This window comes from Zeus faber (assembly GCF_960531495.2).
Source record: "Zeus faber genome assembly, chromosome: 21".
Taxonomy (NCBI): Eukaryota; Metazoa; Chordata; class Actinopteri; order Zeiformes; family Zeidae; genus Zeus; species Zeus faber.
The window spans coordinates 18,176,928-18,201,417 of record NC_137208.1 but is presented as its reverse complement, the minus strand read 5'-3'; the positions used below and the strand labels follow the sequence as shown (position 1 = coordinate 18,201,417).

At 47.0% G+C, this 24,490-nt stretch overlaps 1 protein-coding gene across 2 annotated transcripts in view; it reads right to left on the bottom strand.

Moving 5' to 3' along the window:
• Window positions 1–19,433, bottom strand: part of LOC307246568 (ankyrin repeat and BTB/POZ domain-containing protein 3-A) — a gene marked incomplete at both ends in the record, with an annotated part of 123,925 nt that extends 104,492 nt beyond the window's left edge. For both annotated transcript variants that reach the window (XM_080022534.1, XM_080022535.1), the window contains one exon: window positions 18,545–19,433. In XM_080022534.1, coding sequence (XP_079878660.1) covers window positions 18,545–19,433 — 889 coding nt within the window. The remainder of the gene's footprint in view (window positions 1–18,544) is intronic.
• Window positions 19,434–24,490: the final 5,057 nt, after the last annotated feature.

Here is a 24,490-nt window from a genome sequence, read left to right as displayed (position 1 = left end):
CTTTGCGGGAAGCGATACTTGCTCCTTTAGCGCAATAGGCTTGTAGTAAAAAAAAAAAAAAAAAAAAAAAAAAAAAAAAGGTTGGACTTGACGGAGCGTCCATATTTGTTCCTACCTCCCAACGGAGTCACAAAGCGTACCTTTAGGAGGCTTGCGTTAGGTCAAGAAAGCGGGGACAGCAGTTCCCTCATAACGCAGTGTTCCTTGTCCAATTTGCATCTCACGACCTGTTACATTATCCCAATTCAATCCAGCACCTTTTCAAAAACACTGACACCATCTTATTGCCTGTCAGTGCTTTTCTGCAGCGGGAACCAGGCATGAAAGTAGAGACAGTACCTGTCAATAGTCCCTGTGGTGCAGAAAACCTGATATGGTCTTAACCTTTACACAAATTGACTGTCGGTGACTGTCCATGGCTGTCCATGCCATGTGTACTGTAAATGAACCCCCATGAAAAGGTGTTCTTGGCTGTTCTGACACTCAATATGTTTGTATGCTATTTTGGGTATGTCATGTCGGAGCACAGTTCAACCCTCATCCCTGTTAGGCGCACCGGTGCAACACTATGTAGAAGCCACTTGTTTGCAAAAGACAATTCAAAGTGAAACAAAGTCAAGTGGAAAACACTTTGGCATGCACGGCGCATCGTCACTTATTTACAAATGCAAGATCAACATACTCAAGCAAGCCCGTGGTAAAAAGCACTGATAAGCTTTGAGCGCAACAAATTTCACTGTTTGAATGATGTTCTCCAACGCACACAGGGAGCCACAAACAGGGCGAACGCCGACAACGCAGACGGAACATTTTTTTTCAGTGAGGTTTTCTTTACTCTCTGTGGCGTGTTGTCATGTTGTAGGTACTCGGTTGTGTGGTTGTCAAGGCGTGTGTGTGTGTGTGTGTGTGTGTGTGTGTGTGTGTGTGTGTCTGCGTTCCTGAGTACTCAAAGCCGTCAAGCACACGAGTAAAGTCGACGCCATAAGACAGCGGCGGGGTAGGGGGCTGCGAGCACATCTGGTGACGCTGTCACTACAACGCCGATCGTAACAACAAAGCCCTGAAAAATAATGCTAATACCCGCGATTTTAGCAGGTAGGCGGTCAAATGCGTGGAACCAAGGACAATCCACAGCGCCGTACATGAGCCGCCATTTCCCCACCCACCAGTCTCGAAAATACAGCGCTGTTCGCCCCGCCGCACAATCCCCTCCGCCTTATCTGAATATCTTGACTCCGCCGCCACACTCCCGACAGAAGAGGATAGACGCCGTCATTGTTTGGGACCGTTCAGCTTCGCTCCCTTATCACCCAGTACGATAAGTGCCGTGTCTAAACCCGACTGATAGCGCAGCCACCATCCAGTCCGCCAGAGAGTGGGGAAGCGTTTCAATCCAATCCAATCCAATCTGGGGAAATGGCAATCCAACACGTGGCCCCTGGATGCCCAACATTCTTTTTCTGTTTGCGTGAGTGAGGGGATGCTTAACATATAAACACGTTACGAAGGTCGCAATGGAGCGCGAGGGGATTGGAGAGCCCAATCCTTCTCGCGGCGGTTACATAGCGGGGGGTTCTACCGGTCTCCAGAGACGCAGGTTGCTGTAGAGAGAGAAGCTGTCAAAGGAGTGTTGTATAACAATGGTGCGAGAAAAACAAAACCCTCCAAGAGGACCGACCACGGTCAGCGTCAGTAACAGAGGCTGTCTGGGCAATGGAGGCATGATTGATGTTTCTCGGGCAATTTCACAGCTCCGGGTCTCCAGCAGGGAGTGAGCAAAGTGAGAAAAGAGGAAGGAGGAATGATGGAGTGAGGGAGGTAGATAGCAGCAGAGAGAGAGAGAGAGAGAGAGAGAGAGAGAGAGAGAGAGAGAGAGAGAGAGAGAGAGAGAGGAGTCAGTACGAGAGAAAAATATGGGGCGCCGTGTCATTTGTTGGCAACATTAAAACCCAAAGGGATGTGAGGTGATCTGCAGCCTAATTTCAAAAAACACCCTATAGCTCAAACGTTCTCCCGAAAAAAAAGAAAAGTCCTTTAAAGGTGAGCACTCGGGTGTAAATAAATTGTAAAAAGAAAAAAAGGCCAACATCTGGGATGGGGATTAATCGTTTTCTCTGAGTAGGATTGACGGTTTTAAGCTCAGGCCTCAACTCAAAGTGCCCGACGGAGCGAGCTTTTAAGTCACGGCGCAGAGGTGGGCTGTGCCCTTTAACGCCCCCCAAACCACCCAGGCGGGTGGGTTTTAAGAGGGTTTACAAAGGACTTTTACTCATTCACTCATTAAATTGACTCATAATATACAGGTTTGTTTCACGAAAAAGGATTCAAACATGAACAGGAACCTTTGAAAGGCTTAGAACGCGTGGAAGGTCACGCGTTGTCCATCCCAGGGATTCGAGTATGGCTGGAAATCCCAAAAAAGAGTGGATGTTTCAGCTGAGGGGACCACGTAGCGCTGCGTTAATGAAGATATTGAATGTAACATAGCAACACGCAACAGCCCCTGCCAGCCGGCCCCTTAAGTTGTGTGTTAAAATAACCATTTCTCTCGTGTTATTAAAAGCCAGCCCAGATCATAGCTCCAAGTTCCTCCAAGCTTCCCTCCCTGATCGCTCTGAGATATTTTGAGCCCCACAGCCTGTCTAGTCTATATCATATTAGATGGATAAGCGAGATAGAGTGACTGTACTGTAACACTGCTTCACCGTTGAAAGAGACCATCTATGGCATTTACCATCAAGAATTATCAACTCGTTCGATTATTAGTTCAAGTTGCAAAAGTTGCCAACTAAGGACCACAGAGATCACAAGTTCGATGTTGATTTAATGGTATATCTGAGAATTTGTACAATTTTGTTTGAGTTGCGTCCAGACTCTATGGACCAAACAGTCCAAAAATGTAGGGAAGGGTGACTGTAACACCCCACTGGACAGTACACATTCACAGACTATGAAAGGGAAGTGAGGGAAAAAAAAAACAAAAAACGAGAAAAAAAACGCTCCATTTCAATACCCGCTAGTCAGGCCATCTGAAATATGATGATGGATTGCGGGTGCTGATGAGATGGAGCGTCTGGTCGGGGAGCGGAAGAAGAGTCGCTCGCTCTTGAGCCCGAGGATTATCTAGTCTCAGTGCAGTCATGAGAGCTCGCGGCCGCCTCCGTGTAGGTGTGCATTAGCTTGTGTGAATAAGCACATTTATGAATAAACTTTGCGCGGCCCCGTTAAGCCTGCGCACCTCAATCCGTGCACCGTAATGGTTGTATTTCAGGACCTAAGTAGCTTAATACAGAGGACGAGATTAAAAGGCATCCTGACGAGACTTTCCTGCGACTGTGGCAATGCAGCAGTGGCATTTCTTAGCTACTCCCGTTTACACAAATTGGGAGAGAGGGCGTTTGACGTCATGCTTTCAGTCTAAGCTTTGCGGATCTCTAGACCAAAGACTATCACAGCTTGGGCGCCTCTATGTCGGATCCTTTGTTAGAAAGGTGGTGGTGTTCGGGGGGACGACGACACAGTGGGACCCTGGACTGGTCCCACCGACGGCAATGAACACCACGCTGTCTCATTATGTTGTTTTGATACTTATAAGCAAATAAGATTGGCCACTCAGCACCCACTGCAGCCTGGCCTTCCTGGGAGGCCCCTCCCTTTGCGACTCCTTCTCGAGGGAGTTTTTCCTTGTGGGGGTTGAGCGGGATGCCATTGGCGATGCCATTGACCGGGAAATTATTACCTTATTACCTAAATAACAGACCTCATTTGACTTCTTGAGTATATTAAGACTATCCTTAGTCTTGTTGTGTTGTTGTGTCTATTGTTGTTGTCTTTTTGCACTTTCATGTTATATGTTGTGTGTTACAAATATAACTGCACATTTGGAGTATGGGGAAACACAATTTTGATCCTCTGTGTAATCACGTGTTGCATGGTACGATTGACAATAAAGTACACTTTGAACTTTGAACTTTGAACTTTGAAATGCCATCAACTATGGCAACGACTATTGACAATGTGAAGCTTGTGAAGCCCTTTGAGGCTGTGCTGTGATTAAGTGCTAAAGAAATCCACCTGACTTGACTTGGTGTTAAAATACCCCGTACAAGGTATGTTTCTTCTGGTACCAGCTTGTGTGTATTCTGTACGCAAGAAACACCTGAGTTATTGGCATTGACTCGGGACCGGGTGATGAAGACCTACGACGCACTCCGCTTACGATGTGCCTGTGCTTGTCTGCCTCATTATCCAAAAGCCAGTGGTTTAACCCTCGGCAGGCTTAACCGGACAAGTGGCATAGCAAAGTGCCAGTCTCAGTTATCGGTTATCCAGCCGTATGAAGTAAATTCCCACAGTTTCAGGGATCGTCGCTGCATAAGTGCGGCGCATTTGTCACGCATCACCGATCAAAGCTGGAAAATGAATTATCGGGGGCGAAACAAATATTAAAACGCATACCTGCAAAGTGAAATGTAGGAGACTAAACATTTTTGAAAGTCAAGCCGAGCAACTCAAAGCATACATGTTGGGATCTTGGGGTTGATTTTGGGGACGCGCAGACGTGTTTTGGACAGGCACTTAAGAGGATTAGCCCTCCTCTTCTGGGGCTCTCCAGTTTCAGAAATACAAAATTCCATTTTTTTTGCCAGTATCTCGGCGTGTGAATGCACTGGGTGCACAGGGTTTACATGCTCCTCCGGCAGCAGGGAGCAAAACACATCAAAAACGCGCAGAGGTGAGTGTGTTGGCTGTTCCAGCCAACGCTCAGTCCCTGCACTGCTGGCACTCCAGAAGCTGTCTCACTCATTCTGCTTTTCACAGACAAGTATCCATACCTGATATTGAAATAACCCAAAGCACTCATTCCCTCAGCACTGAATGGCTCAGCTAGTGTTGAATGCTGAAACAGATAAAATCACTATGACTTGTCATAACATACAGGGGTGTAATCAGGATATTGTGACATTTCGGGTGTGCAACACAAGGAAATGGCATCTCAATAGTGGGAATATGATGTGAGAAATGATTCTCTGTGATTCATTCTTAACATGAAAGTAGGCGGTATACAAAGGACGAATACAGTTCTGTGTTTCCTTGTTCACTTCTTCGGAGTGGTCTGTTGTATTAACTGGTGCGTTTAGTCACCTGGGATACGTACCGCTGGGTCGAGCTGCCTCAATCACAGTGTTACATAATCGCTGAATCACAATTATTTGAGCTGGTGGGAAACAATTAGTAAAATCGAAAGATTCCATAGACATTATGTATCCATCCAAATTGAAGGGGAATTTTAAACGAATACATTCAAAATAATACTAATAAATACATTGTGTATTAGGTGGGATTATCAACTGTCTACCTGAAATGTTCCATATGAATAGACGGTTCTTCTGCATGTACTATTATTATTATTATTGTTGTTATTATTATTATTATCATAATTGTTATTATTATTATTATAATTATTGTTATTATTATTATTATTATTAGCATTATTATTATTGTTTTTATTACTATTATTATTATTTTTTTTTAATTTTTTTTTTTATTAGTAGTAGTAGTAGTACTATTATAAGATTATACGTATATGATTGTGACAGCCCTAGCACTGGGTAAATGTTAGAGTATAAAGAGGTGCGGTTGTGCCGAGCCAAAGCAGACCGGTAAAAAAAGCTTGAGCTTCTTGTTTTGTTTTTTCTCCTCAATGCCACCTATCATCTGTAACACTAACTCTCCCCTAAATCCTATTTGTTTACCCAGCGGGGGGGGGGGGGGGGTGAGCTGACCAGCCCTTCACCTGGCACCGGGAACTCCCTAATTGAAATGGCTGTTCGCTGTCACTCCCTGACTACAACGACGCTGTCCTTCTTTACGGCGGAGAGCTCTGGTAGGGAAAACAGCAATTAGATGGAGGGGTGAGGAAGCAGGGAGGAGACCGAGCCGCCAGGTACCTGTAATTACGTACGGCAGCGGTCACAACATGGTGACGGAGAGGCACCCGCCGCATCGGAAATAAAACACTCTCGCTGTTTTTTGAAACCAATTCCGAACCAGCCGATTCGCCGCATCGCTGATAGCGCCACGCAAATTATTCGTCTTATCCTCTTCGCCCCCATTTCACTATTAAGATCCCAATTGTCAAACCAATTCGGTCTTTCCCCCGGCCGCTTTGAACTGAAAGCAGCCGAGAGATCTGCGCTCCTCCACGAGAGAACGACCGCTCGGCGAGACCGATTAACTCAGTTCTGATTGACTGCGCCGAGTCAATTGTGCCGAACCCAAAAAGCCGGGTCTCCGCGCTCAAGCTGCCCCCGAAAAAAACGCCACTTTTCGGTGGCGTGGGTGTTGTATTGTCAACGCCTGCGGGAACCAACCCGTGACTCACCGGCTCTGCAATTAGCTCCGGCAAAGTTTGTCAAAGGAAGGACGTGGGAAGCAATGAAAGAGGAGAGCAGCGCTGAGGACCTTTGTGTCCATGGTGCTCCCGCCCGGGCTTTCAATGCCCGCGGAACGGTATCGGCCCCTCTTGGCTACTTTCGTGTCGGGGCCCTGGCACCAGATGGCTCTCCCAGCTGAGCCGGGAAAACCTCATTTCCCATCGCCACCTGGGGAGCAGCTGGAGACGGTTCCCGCGCTCAACCTCGATTCATTAAGGCGCCGCACTGATCGGTCGCCCCGTCCCGACGGGATGCGGCGCGACTCGCCGACGGCCTGTTGGCGGAAACCCCCCGCCGGCACGCGCCAGCACGGAGACGTCTCCCCCGCCGGCGCGTGCCGCGGAGGCTGACAGCTTGATTCGTTTGTGTCTGTCTATTGACCGGTGCCGCACGGGGTCCGTTTCCGCTGAACACTGACTGATGATGCGGAGCTGGGATTTGTTTCTCCACCGCCCTGATGACGGGCGCGGCATTATCGATGGGTCAATCCTGGGGCATGAGCCGCTGAGCACTCAGGTTATTGGGAAACAGGGCGCGGTTGCCACAACAAAAAGACTCTCGTCATAATGATTTTTTTAATGATGCCGATACTCTGCCCATTAAGTCCAATTGGCGTTTGATCCCACCATTCCGCCCGAGGAGATTCGAAATAGTCTCTAGATGGTAGTTTTTTTTCACGACGATGAAATCGTCATAATTAAGAGTAGGCCCCAGACTGAGAAATCACTTTCGATAAACTAACAAAAGTCAACAGACAGATGAGTCGGTGGCTTACTGATATTCCAGAGGTCTTCTGCGGAGCAGTTTTTTTTTTATACTGGAAATGGCTGTGACAGTTGCAGATTTGCAATAGACTGGATCGACTTAACAAATTTGTATTTCTAAATTTAAAAAATGAAATGAACTTAATGGTTGCGGCCTTTTCACGAAGCCAAACTCAGGTAAACGCCTTTATTTCGGCGAAAATTCGCGGGAACGCGTGCGATGGAAAACCGCCGAACTTTAGCTTCAACGGCTGGAAACTGTCTTCTCGACCGCGACGTAAGATCACTCAAATGTGCACCGTGGCGACGTGCGGTCGCGGAGCTGAGCGAGAGAAACGATACGCACGAGTGCAAATTTTGACCCGGATTTTACGCCACGAATTGGCCGATGGAAATGAACTGCTCTGCAACTTAACAGGCCGGTTCTGACTGGGCCGAGCTACCGCTCGGTTTGTCCCGATTCAATGCGGACACGGATGAAAAGCTCGATCGCTCTTTCTTGCGGAGCATTAGTCTGGGGGGTTTTTTTGGGGGGGGGGTTTCTTTTTTATTTTTTTTCAGGGAGAACGTGAGAGGGGAAACCAGAAGAAGCCAAGTAATCGTGTCACGGCTCGGAGTAAGCTCTTGGCAGACGTGGGCTTAATATCGCTCGTTCGCGCTGAGCCCAAACGTGACCTGTCACAAGTTCCCCAACGGCTTTGGAAACACTGACAGGAAGACGCACGGACACACAACTCACCACGTGCGCCCTCCAGCAATAGAGCGCGGCGGCTCGGACGGAGTAAACAAGGTTAAAAAGACTTTGCGCCTTTCGCGGGGCGTGGTTGAGCGTCTATGGGAGCGCGGATCCGTGGGGGAGGAAGAGAGGATGCCAACAGAACCGGAAAGTAGTATTTAGCGTATTTCTTTTACCATGCGGGAGCTTTACAGTCGGTGGTGTCCATGGCAGTCCACGCTCCGAGCTTCGCTATTCAGAGAGCTCCCGTATTTCGGTGCAAAAAAGGTCATGGTTTTGAAGGAGAAAGACCTCAAGCGCCGACCCTGACACGCAAAGACCATTTCAAGGAATTGCGCTTCCTACCCTCTGTCGTCCCTCTCGAGCTTAATGCTCCGGATGTTGTGGATAGAACCACACAGCGCCGCTAAACCCAAGGTGCAACACTGACTCAATGGAGACGGTAGAAAAAAATCATCGAGGGACGGACTCTGCATGACTCTGCAGACTCAACATGCTCTGTGGCGAGCACAAGTTTATGACACTTACACGTTTGGTCCAGCAAGATAATCTTCACAAACGAACACCACTTTTATGATTTTTATGAAACGTAAATGCAATCGCCAGAAGTATGAAGCCGATATTTTTACACCACGGTCGCAGGAATTCAATGTCACCCCCACTAGGCTTCCAACTTATTTGATTGTGCGCGCCCGCCTCTTCTACAAAAGCCTGGAAGGTCTGAGTTAGAATGGGTTGCAAGAGCGTGCCTATAAACACAGCTAGAGGCTGTCAAGGCGGACTACCGAGTAGATGAGTTTACGTGTTAACTTACGGTAATAATAATAATAATAACGATAAAACTATACTTGAAAATGCTGTGTTCTTCCACTCACGGTGGAAATGGCAACATAGAATATAATATTAAGACGGCCAAACATAAGCGATAATAGTAAAAGTTAAAAAAAAATAATAATATAATAATAATAATTTTAAAAAAAATTATAAAAATAATAATAATTGTCCTCAATCCTGATGGCACGTGCATAATTGCACGAACGTGTGGTACACTTAATGGTCCTGGTTTGGGCTTTTTTTTAGGCTTAATTATTTATTTATATTATTATATTATATTATATATTATATTAGATTTGATTATTTCAGGCCTTATTTCAAACATTTAACCAAAAACCCATTGACATTGGGACAAGGGAACTGGAAGTGCAGAAATGCTAAGGACTCGTTCCTGCAGCACGCTATTGCTTTGTTACGGTGTTCTGAACATACAACCATTGAAACTGGTTTACAAGGGATTCCAATCCCTGATCCGGTTTAGGGGGTTTTAAGGGTGGCTACTAGGGCTCCATGTAGAGGGCAAATGACACTGGCGGGAACAGCGAACCCCACTGAATTTAGGAGAAATTGAGGTTTGAGCTCCTTATGGTTTCTGGGCCATTATATGGCACTGGATGGCAGGAAAGCAACATCAATTTCAATATTCTATTGGTAGGGGACACTCAGCACCAGACTTTTCAGAACACTTCACGGTGAGAGGTGATAAAGCCACACGTCTGGAGGCATCGGGTCCCGTGGGGTGTGTGCTCTTCTGAGACACAGGGGACCTGATGGACGACTACCATCGGGCTCCCACCTTGCGCCTCCAACGTTAGTAATTCAACCTGAACCAGCTGATCGTAACAGGGTTGGCGAGTATGACTGCTCGCATTTATCTGCATTATTCAGCTTCCTTTGAAGGTTTTGAAGTCGCATTTGACAAAACGACTGAAAGCGTGAGCCGGTCTGGCATACACGGCTTATTGTTCGAAAAACATCGTCACCCTTGTGGAAAGAAATACTTCCTTGAGATCTCCCATAGGATCCTAAAAGAGTTCTACGGCAAGATATTATAGAGTATGATCAGAAATACCATACAAATTCCGATAGGATCCCACAGGATTCTAGTGATATTTAATGACGTTTCTCATAGGGGATGGAAAATTATAGGAAATGTCCTATAAAATACGACTTTCTACAGGATCCTCTAGGAACTCTCAAGTGGTTTTTTTTCTTCTAAGGGCACCTTTTTCGATTGCTAAAATAGCTTCCTCTAAGAAATGCGTAGCCAGTCTATGCCCTGCGGTCTCATCTAGACACTTTGTTGGATATGATGGAATGCGGTGAAATGTATGATCTGCTCCGGCGACAGAAAGACGGGGCTGGCATTTTAATTGGCTAATATGCACCTTTGATTTGATCCGGCGCGGGGCAATTATTTGACTTTCTGTGGCAGCATCGCTAATTCACTGATGGTACGATGCCAGCGTTCGACAGCTGTTCAACGCAACCACTGCAGACTTTGATGGAGGTGTTTCCCACATGCTGAAATGACATCAGCTGCAATGTTGCCGTTTTCTGAGTAGGGGCGGAAGACGCAGTTCAATGTTTCAATAATCTCACAATATATAAAATATTCAATCAATGCCCAATTGTTAAATTGAAGTTTGAAGCAATATGTGACACGCGTGGCACCTTCTTCCTTTAAACATGGTAGTGAATGAAAAGTATGATCAGACTCAATTTAATTCCAATAAGTAACCAGCAGCATGTTCAATTTGTCACGTTTATAGCAAACCAAATTTCATGAAAATTGGTTTTAAGCGAATAACGGCTGATTTTGGAGAGAACTCTGTGTCTCTCAATAGACGCTGTGTTTGTTTAACCAGCGGATCTTGACCGCTCCAATACGGCGGACGCGCGGACGCGTAGCGGGGACATTGCCCCGTATCCACAGCTCATTCACCACGTGTCGTGAAGTAGCAGCGACGCAGCCCGACGCGCCGTAAAGCGGTCACCGCGCTTCAGAGCAAAGCGCAGAACTGCATCTGTCTCGTCGATCTTCTTCCCGCCGCAACTCTGCGTTGAGACGGCAGTAAAACTGCATTTCACTGTTACAGTTATATTTTGCAATGAATCTGCATGTGTGCTGCACCCTGGGGAGCGATCCGTCTCTACGTTCCGTTACACCACTTGTTTAGAGCGCCGCCATGTTTTAATAAGAATGTTGACATTTGGCTTTGGTGTATCGATCATTTATCGCAAGAGGAAGTATCACGTTATATTCCAGTATCGATATTTTGTCCCACCCCTATTGCTGAGGGTGGACCACAAGCGAAACGATCCACTATCTCACGTGACATAAAGCATTGGGACGACGTAAGGCTCTGGGGACGCCCGCCATACTCACGCAAATTTTCAGGTCTTGCGCGTCACCAATTCGCGCCTCGGCGCCGTGTGACGTTCCCTCGTTCACGCGGCGCTTCCGTTCATTACTTTGTGTCACCTTCAGCAGCCAAATCTTCCCAAACCACAAGTTCACGCCTCGGACGCAGCATGTCTGTGACCTTACTTCGTCTCAAATGGCGATTTCCACCCCGGCCTCCACCCTCCGCCAGTATTATGGTCCCATCTGACTTAATAACTATCAATTACCTTCATGTATTTTCATGCATTTACAATGCCGCCATATTTGATTTTTAGTGTATTTTGAATTGTTTTTCATCAATTTGTTTCTCTCCTGATTGAAAGAGCCCTTTATTTAGGGTCGATTATAAATGAAAGTACTGTGATCATACTTCCCCTTCTTTTTACAAGAAGTGATGTGATGAGTTTGCAGGTGGCGTATTTTTGGGGTTATGTAACAACAAACTAATTTATTCTACAGACAATTATTTGTAATAAGCTTAAATGGCAATTCCTTATTGGCCTTTTTTCGGAAATCTCAAACAACTGAAAACTACTTGCATGCCTTTGCTTGAGTATAGGTTGTGTTACAGTGAATGTGTTACTGGCCAGTTGCGGACCAAATGGATGACAAGCAAAGGAAAATATTGGACAAAATTAAAACACCCCACAAGAACCAGCAGCATTTTCAATTAGTGAGGTCATGTAAGTACAGCGCGTCTCATTTAAAAATAAATCAAGTGACGTCCTAAAAAAAAAAGCCTCTGTTCCCATTTCCAACTGAGCACTATTAGTCAGGCCAAGTTCCTCATTCCTGTTCCTCGAGTGACATCGATAATACTGAAAAATAACACCGACAAAAGATTGCACGACCGGCTGACCAATGGAAGTCAAAGTGTTTTCGCAAAGTTGCATGAACTCGGCCTAGTTCCGCTTTGGGGTTAAAAGAGCGATGGGAAAAGGCCTTTTCGGGCTTCAAGCTGGTTATGGTGTTATCAATCACAGACTAAGGGAACATGAGTATGAAACATGCGGTTACACAGAAACGCTTGACAAAAAGAAAAGCAGTCCCTGGCAACGGGAAATGTGCTTTTCGCTGCAAATGCAAGCTCACCATTCCACTTTTATCACTATCACTCACTCACTATTTGAATTTGGGACCAAGAGTCCTGGCTGTGACTATTTTGAGCTCCTACAGATGAAAAAATGGGAGAGGGGCAATTTATTTATTCTTTTCAGCAAAAAACATGAGTTAGGAGGTGACGACAGCGGTGGTTTTTCAGGACAGGTAATAACTTTTAGCTGTCAGCTGCTGTAGCTGACACTGCACGGAATTTGGGACGAGTCCAGAGAAAGGGATTCAACATGGACGTTTCGCTACAGCGACCCATCCATCCTTCCGCGCCACGCTATAGCTGCTGCGCAACGGGGAAAAAAACGGCCTCGCGCCAATCGGGTTCCGCCCCGAGGCCTCCCCGGGGGGTGAACCCGTGATGGAAGGCGTCCCGACTCACGAGGAATCCATCGGCCACCTGTCGTACTGACATCACACACGAGCGGGTTCGTGGGTCAGCAGATGGAGCCGGTTGCACACAACAGACACAGCGTGACGGAATGTGAGCAGGGCGCGAAGACGCAGAGCGAAACTGGGAGTGAGTCAGCTAGACAGGGAGCTTTAGATCGGCATGGCGCGTGGCAGCACTGTGTTTTTATGCAACACTTCAAATTGAGGAATCCCAGTGAATATGCTAAATATGCTTATTACACATTAATACATGTGTAAGAACACACATTGCACATTGATAAACATGTAATCAGAATCCGCCCGGCACATTTTCATATACAAGGAATTTGCCATGGTGCATTGGCGCGTTCTCTACAGACTTAGACGGTCTGAAAAGTAATAAATAAAAATAACAAAATAAAATACAAATAGCCAATATACAGAAACAGAGAACAAAAATAGAACAGATATAGCCAAATATATAAAAATACACAGAATATACAAAGTGGGATTCTATGCACTTCAGTTTGTTGAGAGTGCTCACACATCATTAAAAGTGTGATTGCGTGCACCGTGCTGGATTCTTCCCACTTGCTGTATGAGAGGATGCTTATCATAATAATAAATAACATTTCAAAGTAACGCCTGATGATGCCACAGTCGGGCCGCGCGGAGCCACATTTCAGCTTGGCCGCGTACGCTCATCCGATCCAGCACGCATCTGGGCACAACAGGAATTAGAAGTGAATGAGGGGAATTATCATCTTTGTTCTTTCCAGTTCCCTGGCGATTGCCACGGCTAATTCCTGATCTTAATGACTAGCAGATAAGCACAAGTGCTAATTAATGAGCGCTGCACGGTAATTATATCTCTGAAGGGACCTGCGCCAATGCCTCCCTCAGCACCACCGCCACCTCGTCCAGCTGACGGCCCTGCCGGGTCTCTCCTACTTCCCATCGCTATTTTCGTAACATAAGAGACCCCCCCCCCCCCACCACCACACACACACACACACACACACACACACACACACACACACACACACACACACACACACACACACACACACACACACACACACACACACACACACACACACACACACACACACACACACACACACACACACCCCTTTCTGTCTCTCATTATCTCTTATCTCTTCTCTCGAACCGAGTCTTTTGCGCGATTTTTCCGAATGGAAGAGCGGCTTCCCGGCTCCCCAATGCCCCGTGCCGGGACAATACTCGCCGCGTCATTAACCGTCACACTCCAGCAAACCTGGATGGAGTCATTATGGAGGTTTTATGCGAAATCTCTTCCGAGTGAAATCAGTCGTGGAAAGATACGGAACCGAAAGTCGGCACGAATCGGGGCCGAGGGAACGTCCTTCTAGTCGGGTGCAGCAGTGGAAGGAACCTCATGTGGCAACGCTGTCTGATCCCCATCGTGGATCCCTCTTGTTGTTGTCGTGGTTGTTCTCGGCTGGAACAATAGCAATCCGTCGACTCATCTGGCGGGTCCGACCCCGCACCGGTGGGCAAAGTGAAAATAACAATAACCCGACGGGCTGTGGCCGGATTTGCCTTGTGTCATTGTTGTTATGAGCCAGATTTATTAAAAACACAAGTGGAAAAGACATATATACCCGCTACCTCTATACCGCTATACCCCCGGCGCAAACAAAAACACTAGGACAAAACCAGATCTGTGGAAGAGACAGGCGTACGGGGCGGAGCGATACCCCCGAGCCGCTAATGTGACTGAATCGCCGTTCGCTGGGCCCGGGCGATGCCATTACGTTGCGTCATCCGTGCAACCGAGCTCGGATCGTCACCCTCGGGGGTAGGTCACACCGAAGGGAACGACGCGCGTGATCAGATGCAATCGGGTCATTTGGGATTCCAGATTTAAATGTCGCCCCCGGCAGATTTCCAAGCCGATGGTCGCGCTATTTGCTACGCTGACGTTCGTTGGCGATGGGAGCAGCATTCGCGTGACCGCCACGTGGCTGTGGGAGAGATCGCTCGCTCGAAAACGGCCGTTTAGAATTCCTCACGCGCCACAGCTCCGAAACAGAATCTCCAGGCTCCCCAAAACGCAGCGAGATATAGTATGATTGGAGATCTGCTGTGGCTGTGGATCTTGCGTTGACGCACAATCATCGGTCGCCTTCGCTGGGCTGCTGAATAAGATTGTGCTCAACTGAGGGGGCTTTTCAGACAAATGTGCATTTAGTCACTCTGCACCAAAGTGCTTTCGGCTTCAGCTATAATTTGAAGGATAAAGCCCAAGCTGCAAGCCCATATGGGGAGTAACCCCGGGGTCGTCAGTAAATATCACCGTTTTTTTCTTGACTAAATTGGCCAGAGCATCAAGAGCAACAGAGAGTGGGACAAAGTGGTAGAGCGAGAGGGAAGCGAGGAAAACAACTTTTGTTCCGTTTTTTCGTTTTTAATTAATATGCACAGGGCTGCTGAATTATTTCGTTCTGAATAGGAGCCCTTTCACAATATCAAAGCGCCTTTAATGGGTGACAAAGGCTGAGAACACGCTTTCTCCAAATCCTCGTTGGGCAGAATAGAAAACCAAACAAAAAAAAAGGCAAACAACTCAATATGTACTCCCCGATGCCCATGTGGCTTCCACACTCACACAGCCATTGGCTTCAAAAACAGCGCATCACAGAATGAGGTCATCCTGTTTAAGTAGCAGTGCAAATCGCAGCCCACTTCGCATCATCACCAAGAACTGATGCCATCCCTCGTGTTTGGCCTCAAGCTAAGGTGCGTGTGTGTGTATGTGGGGGTGGGGATATATGAGGCAGCAAGTGAACAGTCAGTTCTAGAGGTTGATGTGTTGGAAGCAGGAAAAATGGTCGAGCGTAAGGATCTGAGCGACTTTGACAAGGGCCAAATTGTGATGGCTAGACGACTGGGTCAGAGCATCTGCAAAACGGCAGGTCTCATGGGGTGTTCCAGTATGCAGTGGTTAGTGCCTACCAAATGTGGTCCAAGGAAGGACAACCGGTGAACCGGCGACAGGGTCATGGGCACCCAAGGCTTACTGTCAGAACACACTGTGCATCGCAGCTTGCTGTGTATGGGAATGGGTAGCTGCAGACCAGTCAGAGTGCCCATGCTGACCCCTGTCCACCGCCGACAGCATCTACAATGGGCATGTGAGCGTCAGAAGTGGACCATGGAGCAACGGAAGAAGGTGGCCTAGTCTGATGAATCACATTTACTTCTACATCATGTGGATGGCCGAGGTTATCCATTGGAGCGTCTGTGGGATGTGCTGGAACAACAAGCTGGAACCATGGGGGCCCCACTTCGCAACTTCCAGGACTTAAAGGATCTGCTGCTAACGTCTTGGTGCCAGATACCACAGGACACCTTCATAGGTCTTGTGGAGTCCATGCCTCCACGGAGCTGTTTTGCTGGCACGGGGGGAGCTCCACAATATTAGTGGTGGTGTTTTTAATGGTGTTTTTCATTTTGTTGCTGAACGGTGTATATTGCAGCTTCTCATCCATCCAATCCCAGCCCATTTCACAACCACAACGACTTATCTGCACGTGAGATGAGACACCACAGCAATCAGAAGAGACAGACCGAAGATGGAAATCCGAAGAGGAGCCCCCATAAAGAACCCTTAAAGAATGCCCCGGAAGAACCTGACGTTTCCCCAGACAGAACTTTTAATAAGACAAAGGATCTCCCACATTCCTACTTAGGGATCGAGACACAACCAAGACTGGCGATTTTAGGAAACTTTTGGGAAAGGTGGCTCTGCATGGGGCTAAGACAGAAATCTCCCCCATGTCCAATTCATTATCATATTGTGTTCAAGGTGTCTACTGTTTATATATACTCACCGGGAACTTTATTCTCTACACCTGTTCAATTGTTAACACAAATAGCTAATCAGCCAATCACATGGCAGCAACTCATTGCATTTAAGCATGTCGATATGGTGAGGATGACTTGCTGAAGTTCAAGCGAAAGAAAGGGGATTTAAGTGACTTTGAACGTGGCATGGTTCTTGGTGCCAGACGGGGTGGTCTGAGTATTTCAGAAACTGCTGACCTTCTGGGATTTTCACGCACAACCATCCCTAGGGTTTACAGAGAATGGTCCGAAAAAGAGAAAATATCCAGTGAGCGGCAGTTGTGTGGACGAAAATGCCTTGTTGATGTCAGAGGTCAGAGAAGAATGAGCAGACTGGTTTGAGACAATAGAAAGGCAACAGTTACTCAAAAACCCCTCGTTACAACCAAGGTATGCAGAATACCATCTCTGAACGCACAACATGTGGTTCCTTGAAGCAGATGGGCTACAGCAGCAGAAGACCACACTGGGTGCCACTCCTCTCAGCTAAGAACAGGAAACTGAGGCTAAAATTTGCACAGGCTCACCAAAAATGGACAATAGAAGATTGGAAAAACGTTGCCTGAAAACATGAAAGCATGGATCCATCCTGCCTTGTATCAACAGTTCAGGCGGGTGGGGGTGGTGTAATGGTGTGTGGGATATTTTCTTGGCACACTTTGGGCCCCTTAGTACCAATTGAGCAGGGTTTAAACGCCACAGCATACCTGAGTATTGTTGCTGACCATGTCCATCCCTTTATGAGCACAGCGTACCCATCTTCTGATGGCTACTTCCAGCAGGATAATGCACCATGTCACAGCGCTCAAATCATCTCAAACTGGTTTCTTGAACTCTACTCCAATGGCCTCCACAGTCACCAGATCTCAATTCAATAGAGCACCTTTGGGATGTGGTGGAACGGAAGATTCGCATCATGGATGTGCAGCCGACAAATCTGCAGCAAATGCGTGATGCTATCATGTTAATATGGACCAAAATCTCTGAGGAATGTTTCCAACACCTTGTTGAATCTATGCCACAAGAATTAAGGGAGTTCTGAAGGCAAAAGGGGGTCCAACCTGGTGCTAGCAAAGTGTACCTAATAAAGTGGCCGGTGAGCCGCTATATGGCATCCAGCAGGAGAAAGGCGTTATATTTGGATCCCCCTTCTGCCATGCAATCCAGAGCCAAGTCCTATGGGGCTTTTCAGTGTGGGGACCGGTGCACAGGGGCGGTTTACACCTCCCGGAGTGAGATTGCAACATTGGCCAATAGGCAACAAACAAAAATGAACACACAAAAGGAAAATCTGTGTGCTTAAGAATCATCATCCACACATCGGGCTTACACTGCAGACCGTGGCCGTTTGCCCCTTTCCTCCATCTGCAGAATAGTCTTACACGTGTGTGAAGACAAAGCCAGGCTAAAGGAGAGCAATACGTACTATGGATTGCTCTCCTTTAGCCTGTCTTACTCTTTGCCACTCAGGCCTGTAAATACACAACTGCTACATACTATTGTGTCAAAATGTCCCACCCTCCTGTTTAAACCTCAGCCAAATAGCTTGAAAGAAATCCAAGACAGGGTGTTTGATCTTAGCGGCCATAAATACCTATTGTGGTTCTAGGGGTTTGAGAATCAAGATAGGCAGTGGAGTTTAAGGTTTACCCTAAAGCGGTCATAAATATTCAAATGTCAGTAAGTATGCAAGTGTTTTATGACTTTCAAAACCACAGTTACAACACATTAAATATAAAGACTTATTAAAAATGTGTGTGTATATATATATATATATATATATATATATATATATATATACACTGTAATTTACGATGTTTTGATCGACTTAACAAGAGGGGGATCATAAGCAGGTATATTATCTATGGAAATTGTCAAATTCTATGTCTGATCGTTAGGATGTCCCTTGGGTGAACGTTTGTGTTTACGGGACAACATGAATAATCTTGGATTGCCTTCAACTGATTAAGGATCTGCATCCAACTTTTCTTACCATTCATATTCTTTCCACAGATGAGGTGCTGGTAGGGCTGCAGCAGACCCCATATTTCCGAGTCGTTGCCGACGGCTTGCTCCAGTGACTCGAGCGTCAACGTGGGGACGCCGTCGTCCCTGTCGACCGGCGCGCTCCGCCGGACCCGGGCGAACACCTCCCTGAACAGGCTCTCCATGCAGGCGGTCAGGTAGATGGCGGCGTGTTCGTGGACCCTGAGGGCCACCCGGCTGTCCACCATCCACCTGAAGAACTTGCCCACGGAGAAGACTAAGCCGCAGCGCACTGACTTCCCCCGGCTGAACCTGTCCCCGGTGCTCATGTTGTAGAGGGACAGAGCGCTCAGCGCCGCCGTGACGCAGCGGGCCGACACGGTCCAGGACAGCACGACCCGGGCGGCGCTCTGGACCTCATGCCGGGTGCACCGGGCGTAGCGCAGGCTGAGCCGCTGCGCCTCCCGGGCCACCCGCACCAGAGCCCGGCTCAGCAGGACGGAGAGCTTGGCCACGATCTCCGGCGGCGGGGGCGGCTGGACCCCCATCACCAGGTCCTCGTCCTTCCCCAGCGCGCTCTCCACCTCGCCCAGGCTCCACGGCAGGTCCTCCCCCGGCTCCAGCTCGGGGAGCCGGGCGCACTGACCGGAGCAGCACTCGGACGCCTCCGTGTCCTCCGCCAGCACGGTGTTGACCGTGTCCAGGCTGTTGTGTCGGCTGCTGTGCATGGACTCCGTCAGATGCCAGCGGTTGCCCCCATGCGAGTGCGACGGGTGCGCGTCGGAGCAGCACAGCGACACGCTGGACGAGCGGACCGAGTCCGCCGCTCCACCATAACCCGAGTCCAGCGTCAGATCCTCCAGCGTCCTGGCGGCGGTCTTACCCTTGCCTGCCATGTCTGCGCCGCATAACTGTTTGGGGGATGCGGTTTCTCCAAAAGCCGCAAAGTCTTTTTTTTGGGGTGGTGGTGGGGGGGGGGGGGGGGGGCGCAGACCCAAAGACGACTCCTGGAGGGGAAGAAACGATGAATGCCTTCGGTGTATTCCTCCGGAGGGACTGGACGGGCTGGAGGCGCTCTCGTCCGCAACTTCGTGCGCGGCAGCCGGAGAGGAGCGTTCAAACCCACGCACGCACTGACCGCATCGGAAGCAACTCCCGAGCGCAACGCGGGCGTCTCGCGGGGAGGCGGGGCCACGTACACCCCGGCGAACGGGTCTTTATTTGTCCTGAGTTCGCGCAACTGCGGCGACAGGGCGACCCGGTGGTGCTGGAAAGAGACGCCGAGGGACAGCGTGTGGAGGGTTGTTAACCCACCCCGTGTTCCGTTGAGGAGATGGTTCTGTGCCGTGTGCGTCGAACCCCCGGTTTTTCATATTTTGGGATATGCAAAAGATTCAAAATTGTTTTGCCTGAAAATCTACATGGCACTTTATTTTTATTCCTCTTGCTAGAACTTTTGTGAGAAACACCCATTCCATGCGTTTCGGTTTATTTTGTTGGTGGCGGGGTCCGCCTTTCCCCAACAAGCAAGCAAGAAAGCCGCTGTGAATTGATCGTCATTAAACCGTCACTGTGGATGAACGTTCACAGAAACAGAAGCAAATAAAGGAATTTATGAGCAAACAAACATAAATACTATATCCAACTATGTAGATCTCTGAATTTAAGCGAATGTATCGAACTATATGCAGCTATAAGGCTGTTTTAGCTTTTTCTGGCAGCCAAAGGGCTTCATGACGTCAGCGCATGCTATTTCTGCAGCTCCAGTGCATCATTATGAGGTTGCCTTCCCCTTAATGTAATGGACATGGAGTTAACTCACAACCAGCTCACTACTCCAGCACAAGGGGCACTTTATTCGTCTCCGTGGTTCACGCTGCCGTCAGAATTTGTCCAGGATATCTATAAATTTGATGTTGATGTCTTACCATGTGTTATCATTACCAGATCGGTATGAATTATAGCTTGGATTCATTTCAGGGTGTCCGTGAAAAGGCGTTGTGGTGTCCAAAGGTGTCCACCCAAGTGATTTTTTTTTTCCCCCATACTGAAAGTATATTTTTCTGGACACAACGTGTGATAAAAGTACATTTCAAGCCACTTTTTTGGTGAGTTAAAAGGATGTGCATGGTTTGTTACTTATTTACCTGTATGTACTCATTTTAAGTACAGCTTGAGTATACGAGTCGTTAATGTGCTGTAAGTGAAGTGTAAGCACACGTATGAAAAGTATATTGAAACTTTAACCTAACTTCAGCCGTACTTTAGTATTCTTGATATAGGTCTGATATTTTGGTCATCAAAAGTAACAGAAAATACATTACAATACATTAAATACATACAGATTTTTTTTTTTGGTTACTATATACTATATTGGTTAATATATTCAAGCACATCTTAAGTACAACTTTCTCAATTCAACACAGCTTTTGTATATTAATGGTGCCCAGAGTCGCCATATTATTTTAACAAGCGCAAGCGCCATATTATTTCTAACAATACATAAACAGAATACTAGATTAATCGATCAATCGATCGATCGATCAGTAGATAGATAGATAGATAGATAGATAGATAGATAGATAGATAGATAGATAGATAGATAGATAGATAGATAGATAGATAGATAGATAGATGGGTCTAGGTAGAAAGACAGGTCTAAGTAATTGGTCCCGGGATGTACTGTATATGTATGTGACAAATAATCTCTTGAACTGAACTGAACTGGATCAGGGGTGGCTATTTGCCTGTTGCTCGTCAGAGCAATCAATAAGCAACAGGTAAATCACCCATCCCCACACACACATGGGGAGAGCCTCTGTCGTCACCATGTGTCCATCTGTTCCCGGCTTGTGACATCTTGCCACTCTCTCCAATAAACTGGTGTGTTTGCAACATCTCTGCGTGTGTCCGACCTGTTCAGGCGCCACTGTGGCAGTTTTGCATCCCACGCTCCCCCCGAGTGCAATTTTGAGGGCCCTCCGACACACAGACCCAGGCAGAGATGTGGGGAACATTCATAGAACATAAACATAAAAACAAACATAAACATAGAACATTGTCATGGCAGAGGCTCTCCCTGTGTGTGTGTGTGTGTGGATGGGTGATTTACCTGTTGCTTGTTGATTGCTCTGAAGAGCAACAGCCGTGCAGCCACCCTGATCCCGGGCCCAATTACCTAGACCCAAAACATGTGTGGCTACTGTATATATACAGTACATATACTGTAGATATACATAAATATAGTCATGATATATATATATAGATAAATAACACACTGAAGTATAACTTCTTTCAGCAGCAGTTCCACTTCATGGGTTATGTTTTGAGGGTTTATAATTAGAGGTTGGGGTTTGTTTTGCAGCTGTGGTCGTTTGTATTCACTCTGATTTACTAATAAAGCCATTTTGGTCCAGGTCTGAGCATATCTATGTATGAGTGGATCGAACACCACGGGCCCACCGGGAGGAACAGTTGGTGGGATGATGATTCACGGTTGTGCTTGGGCATCTTCTAGCACGTTGTGAGCCGCACCAACCAGATGGTTGCACACACTCCTCCATGCCAAGGGTCTTCAACCGGCAGCCCACGGGCCAAAAGCGGCCCTCACGTTAAGTACTAACAACCAAACATTAAACCTGAGAGAAAATCATCCATTAATTGATCTCTAAATAATGAAGTACAGCATCCGTGGTGCACTGTAGCTCTTAACGAGATACCCCAAAACACAGGCCACTATACAGTTTTACATAACATACAAATATTGTATTTTTTCCAAATGTTTGACACGGCAAAACCAAAACAAATCATCACATTTTTGGTTTTCTACTAATGCATGTTTACTGTTCTGTTTCAGAGATACCAAACAGGTATTTTTGGTGCTCCACATGTTTTGGCAACATCTGCAACTAACGTAAGAGACTAGAAACAGGAAGTTGCGTCGCTTCTGCCCTCCCGGGAGCCCACTGTAGCCAACGTCAAAGCTGTGGATGTGCTGCGGTACTATTCCTTTTAACAGAATTATTTCAGGTACCCGAAATGTTTACCTACGAGTAGAACACATCTATATCGACGTCTCCAGAAAAGAGAATTTAATGGAGACTTGGGATTTAATATGATCGTAATTCACGAGTGTTTGGCAAGGAACCCAGTAGCATATCTTGCTGACTAACCCAGGTGAGTAGTGGAGGTGGCCACTCGTCATTTCTGCTCTTGTTATGTCTTAGTTGCTTGGTAACAGCAAAAGGAATACAGTTATGTCTGGTGTGACAATCTCTTTCTGAGCAGAAATAGTAAAAGCATGCGGCCTACCCACACAATATGACATCCAGTTCTATGTGGTAAACTAATGTCTCGTTCTAAATTGCATTTCGGTTATTTGTGGCATGTTGTGTATGAATTTTGCGATGCAAATAGGTTGAGATAAATAGATAGATAGCGAGGATCTCGGCTAGGATGGACCTAAATGCACGACACAGAGACCGTAGAAAGACCGGGGTAAAACGAGGGAGGCTTATTTGGAGGTACAGTGGAGGTGACCGGAGGGGTCCGGTCGGGATGGGACGGGTCCGAGCCGGCGGGGCTACCGAGCCCGGTGGCGCAGGCCAGGACGGGGCAGGAACGGCGGCGAATGGGGAGGAGGGAGCCAGGTTCCGGTCGGAGAGACGGAGAACCGGGCTGGACGGACAGACTTGAACGGGGAGAGGAGACAGGCAGGTTAGGACGAAGACGAGACACTTGGATAAGCCGACTAGGATTGACGGACTAGGTGGGCGCCAGGAGGGATACAAACGTAGGCAGGTTTGCTAACGATATGGCAATGAGTGACTGGGGAGCCGGGAAATAAGTACTGCGGTAGATGATGAAGATAATAAGTCCCAGGTGTGTGGAATTGGCCGGAGGGAGGAGCAGCACATGAGGCAAGAGCGGCCTCTAGTGGCGCTAGTAGGAGGCCGTGTGCTTGACATAGATAGATAGATAGATAGATGGATAGATAGATAGATAGATAGATAGATAAATATATTTCATATAGAAATTTGGTCATATAAAATGAGGTAAAGCTAGCAAATAAAGCCAGCTATGACCCAGAAAGAAGAACATAAAAATGAAAAAAACAAGGTACATTTATTATTATTATTATTATTATTATTATTATTTGATTGCTTTATATGACTGTAATGTAGAGCCCTTTGAGTTGCATGTCGTGCATGAGAGGTGCTCTTCAAATGAAATAAAGTGAGGTAGACTTGTCCAAATACATTAGTGACATTGGCTCATGTGCGTTTAACAAACATCTTCGTCGCTGTTTAGAAAACCAACCCCCCCCCCCCCCCCCCCCTCTTTCGTCGCCCTCGAGCCAACTATCGGTTGCGCGACACTGGGCCTATACTGGCACCGTGCGGCCAAAAGTCAGCACATGCTCCACACTGCGCTCCATTGCATAATAAGAAGCCTAGTTTATATAATAAACATTTGTGACGCATCTCTTATCACATAAGTCAATAGAAAGTCGAGATTGAAATGACATAATACAAAACAGAGACCTGCATGGGCCATAATATATGAATCAACCAATTCAATATAAGGGTAATAATAATAATAACAACAACAACAACAACAACAATAATAATAATTTATTATTTCTACGTCTGGAAAACCTTTCACCGTCAGTACATGGTTGTTTACAGATATGAATATAGACTTACAACTGACGCCGTTTTAACTCGGTTGATGGTTGATCGTCGTGTCAAAACGCGTGTTTCGCTCAATTTGGCCAAAAAAAACAAACAAAACAAACAAAACAAACAAAAAAAAAAGCCACAGAAAGACCAGGCGACAGGGAGCTGAGGAAACTTATGCAAGTTGTTTACCGAGTACTAAATGCGCGTTGTTGTTGTTGTTGTTGTTGTTTTTCCCCACCCGAGTATGTTTTCCAGTTGTGCGGGTGTGATAT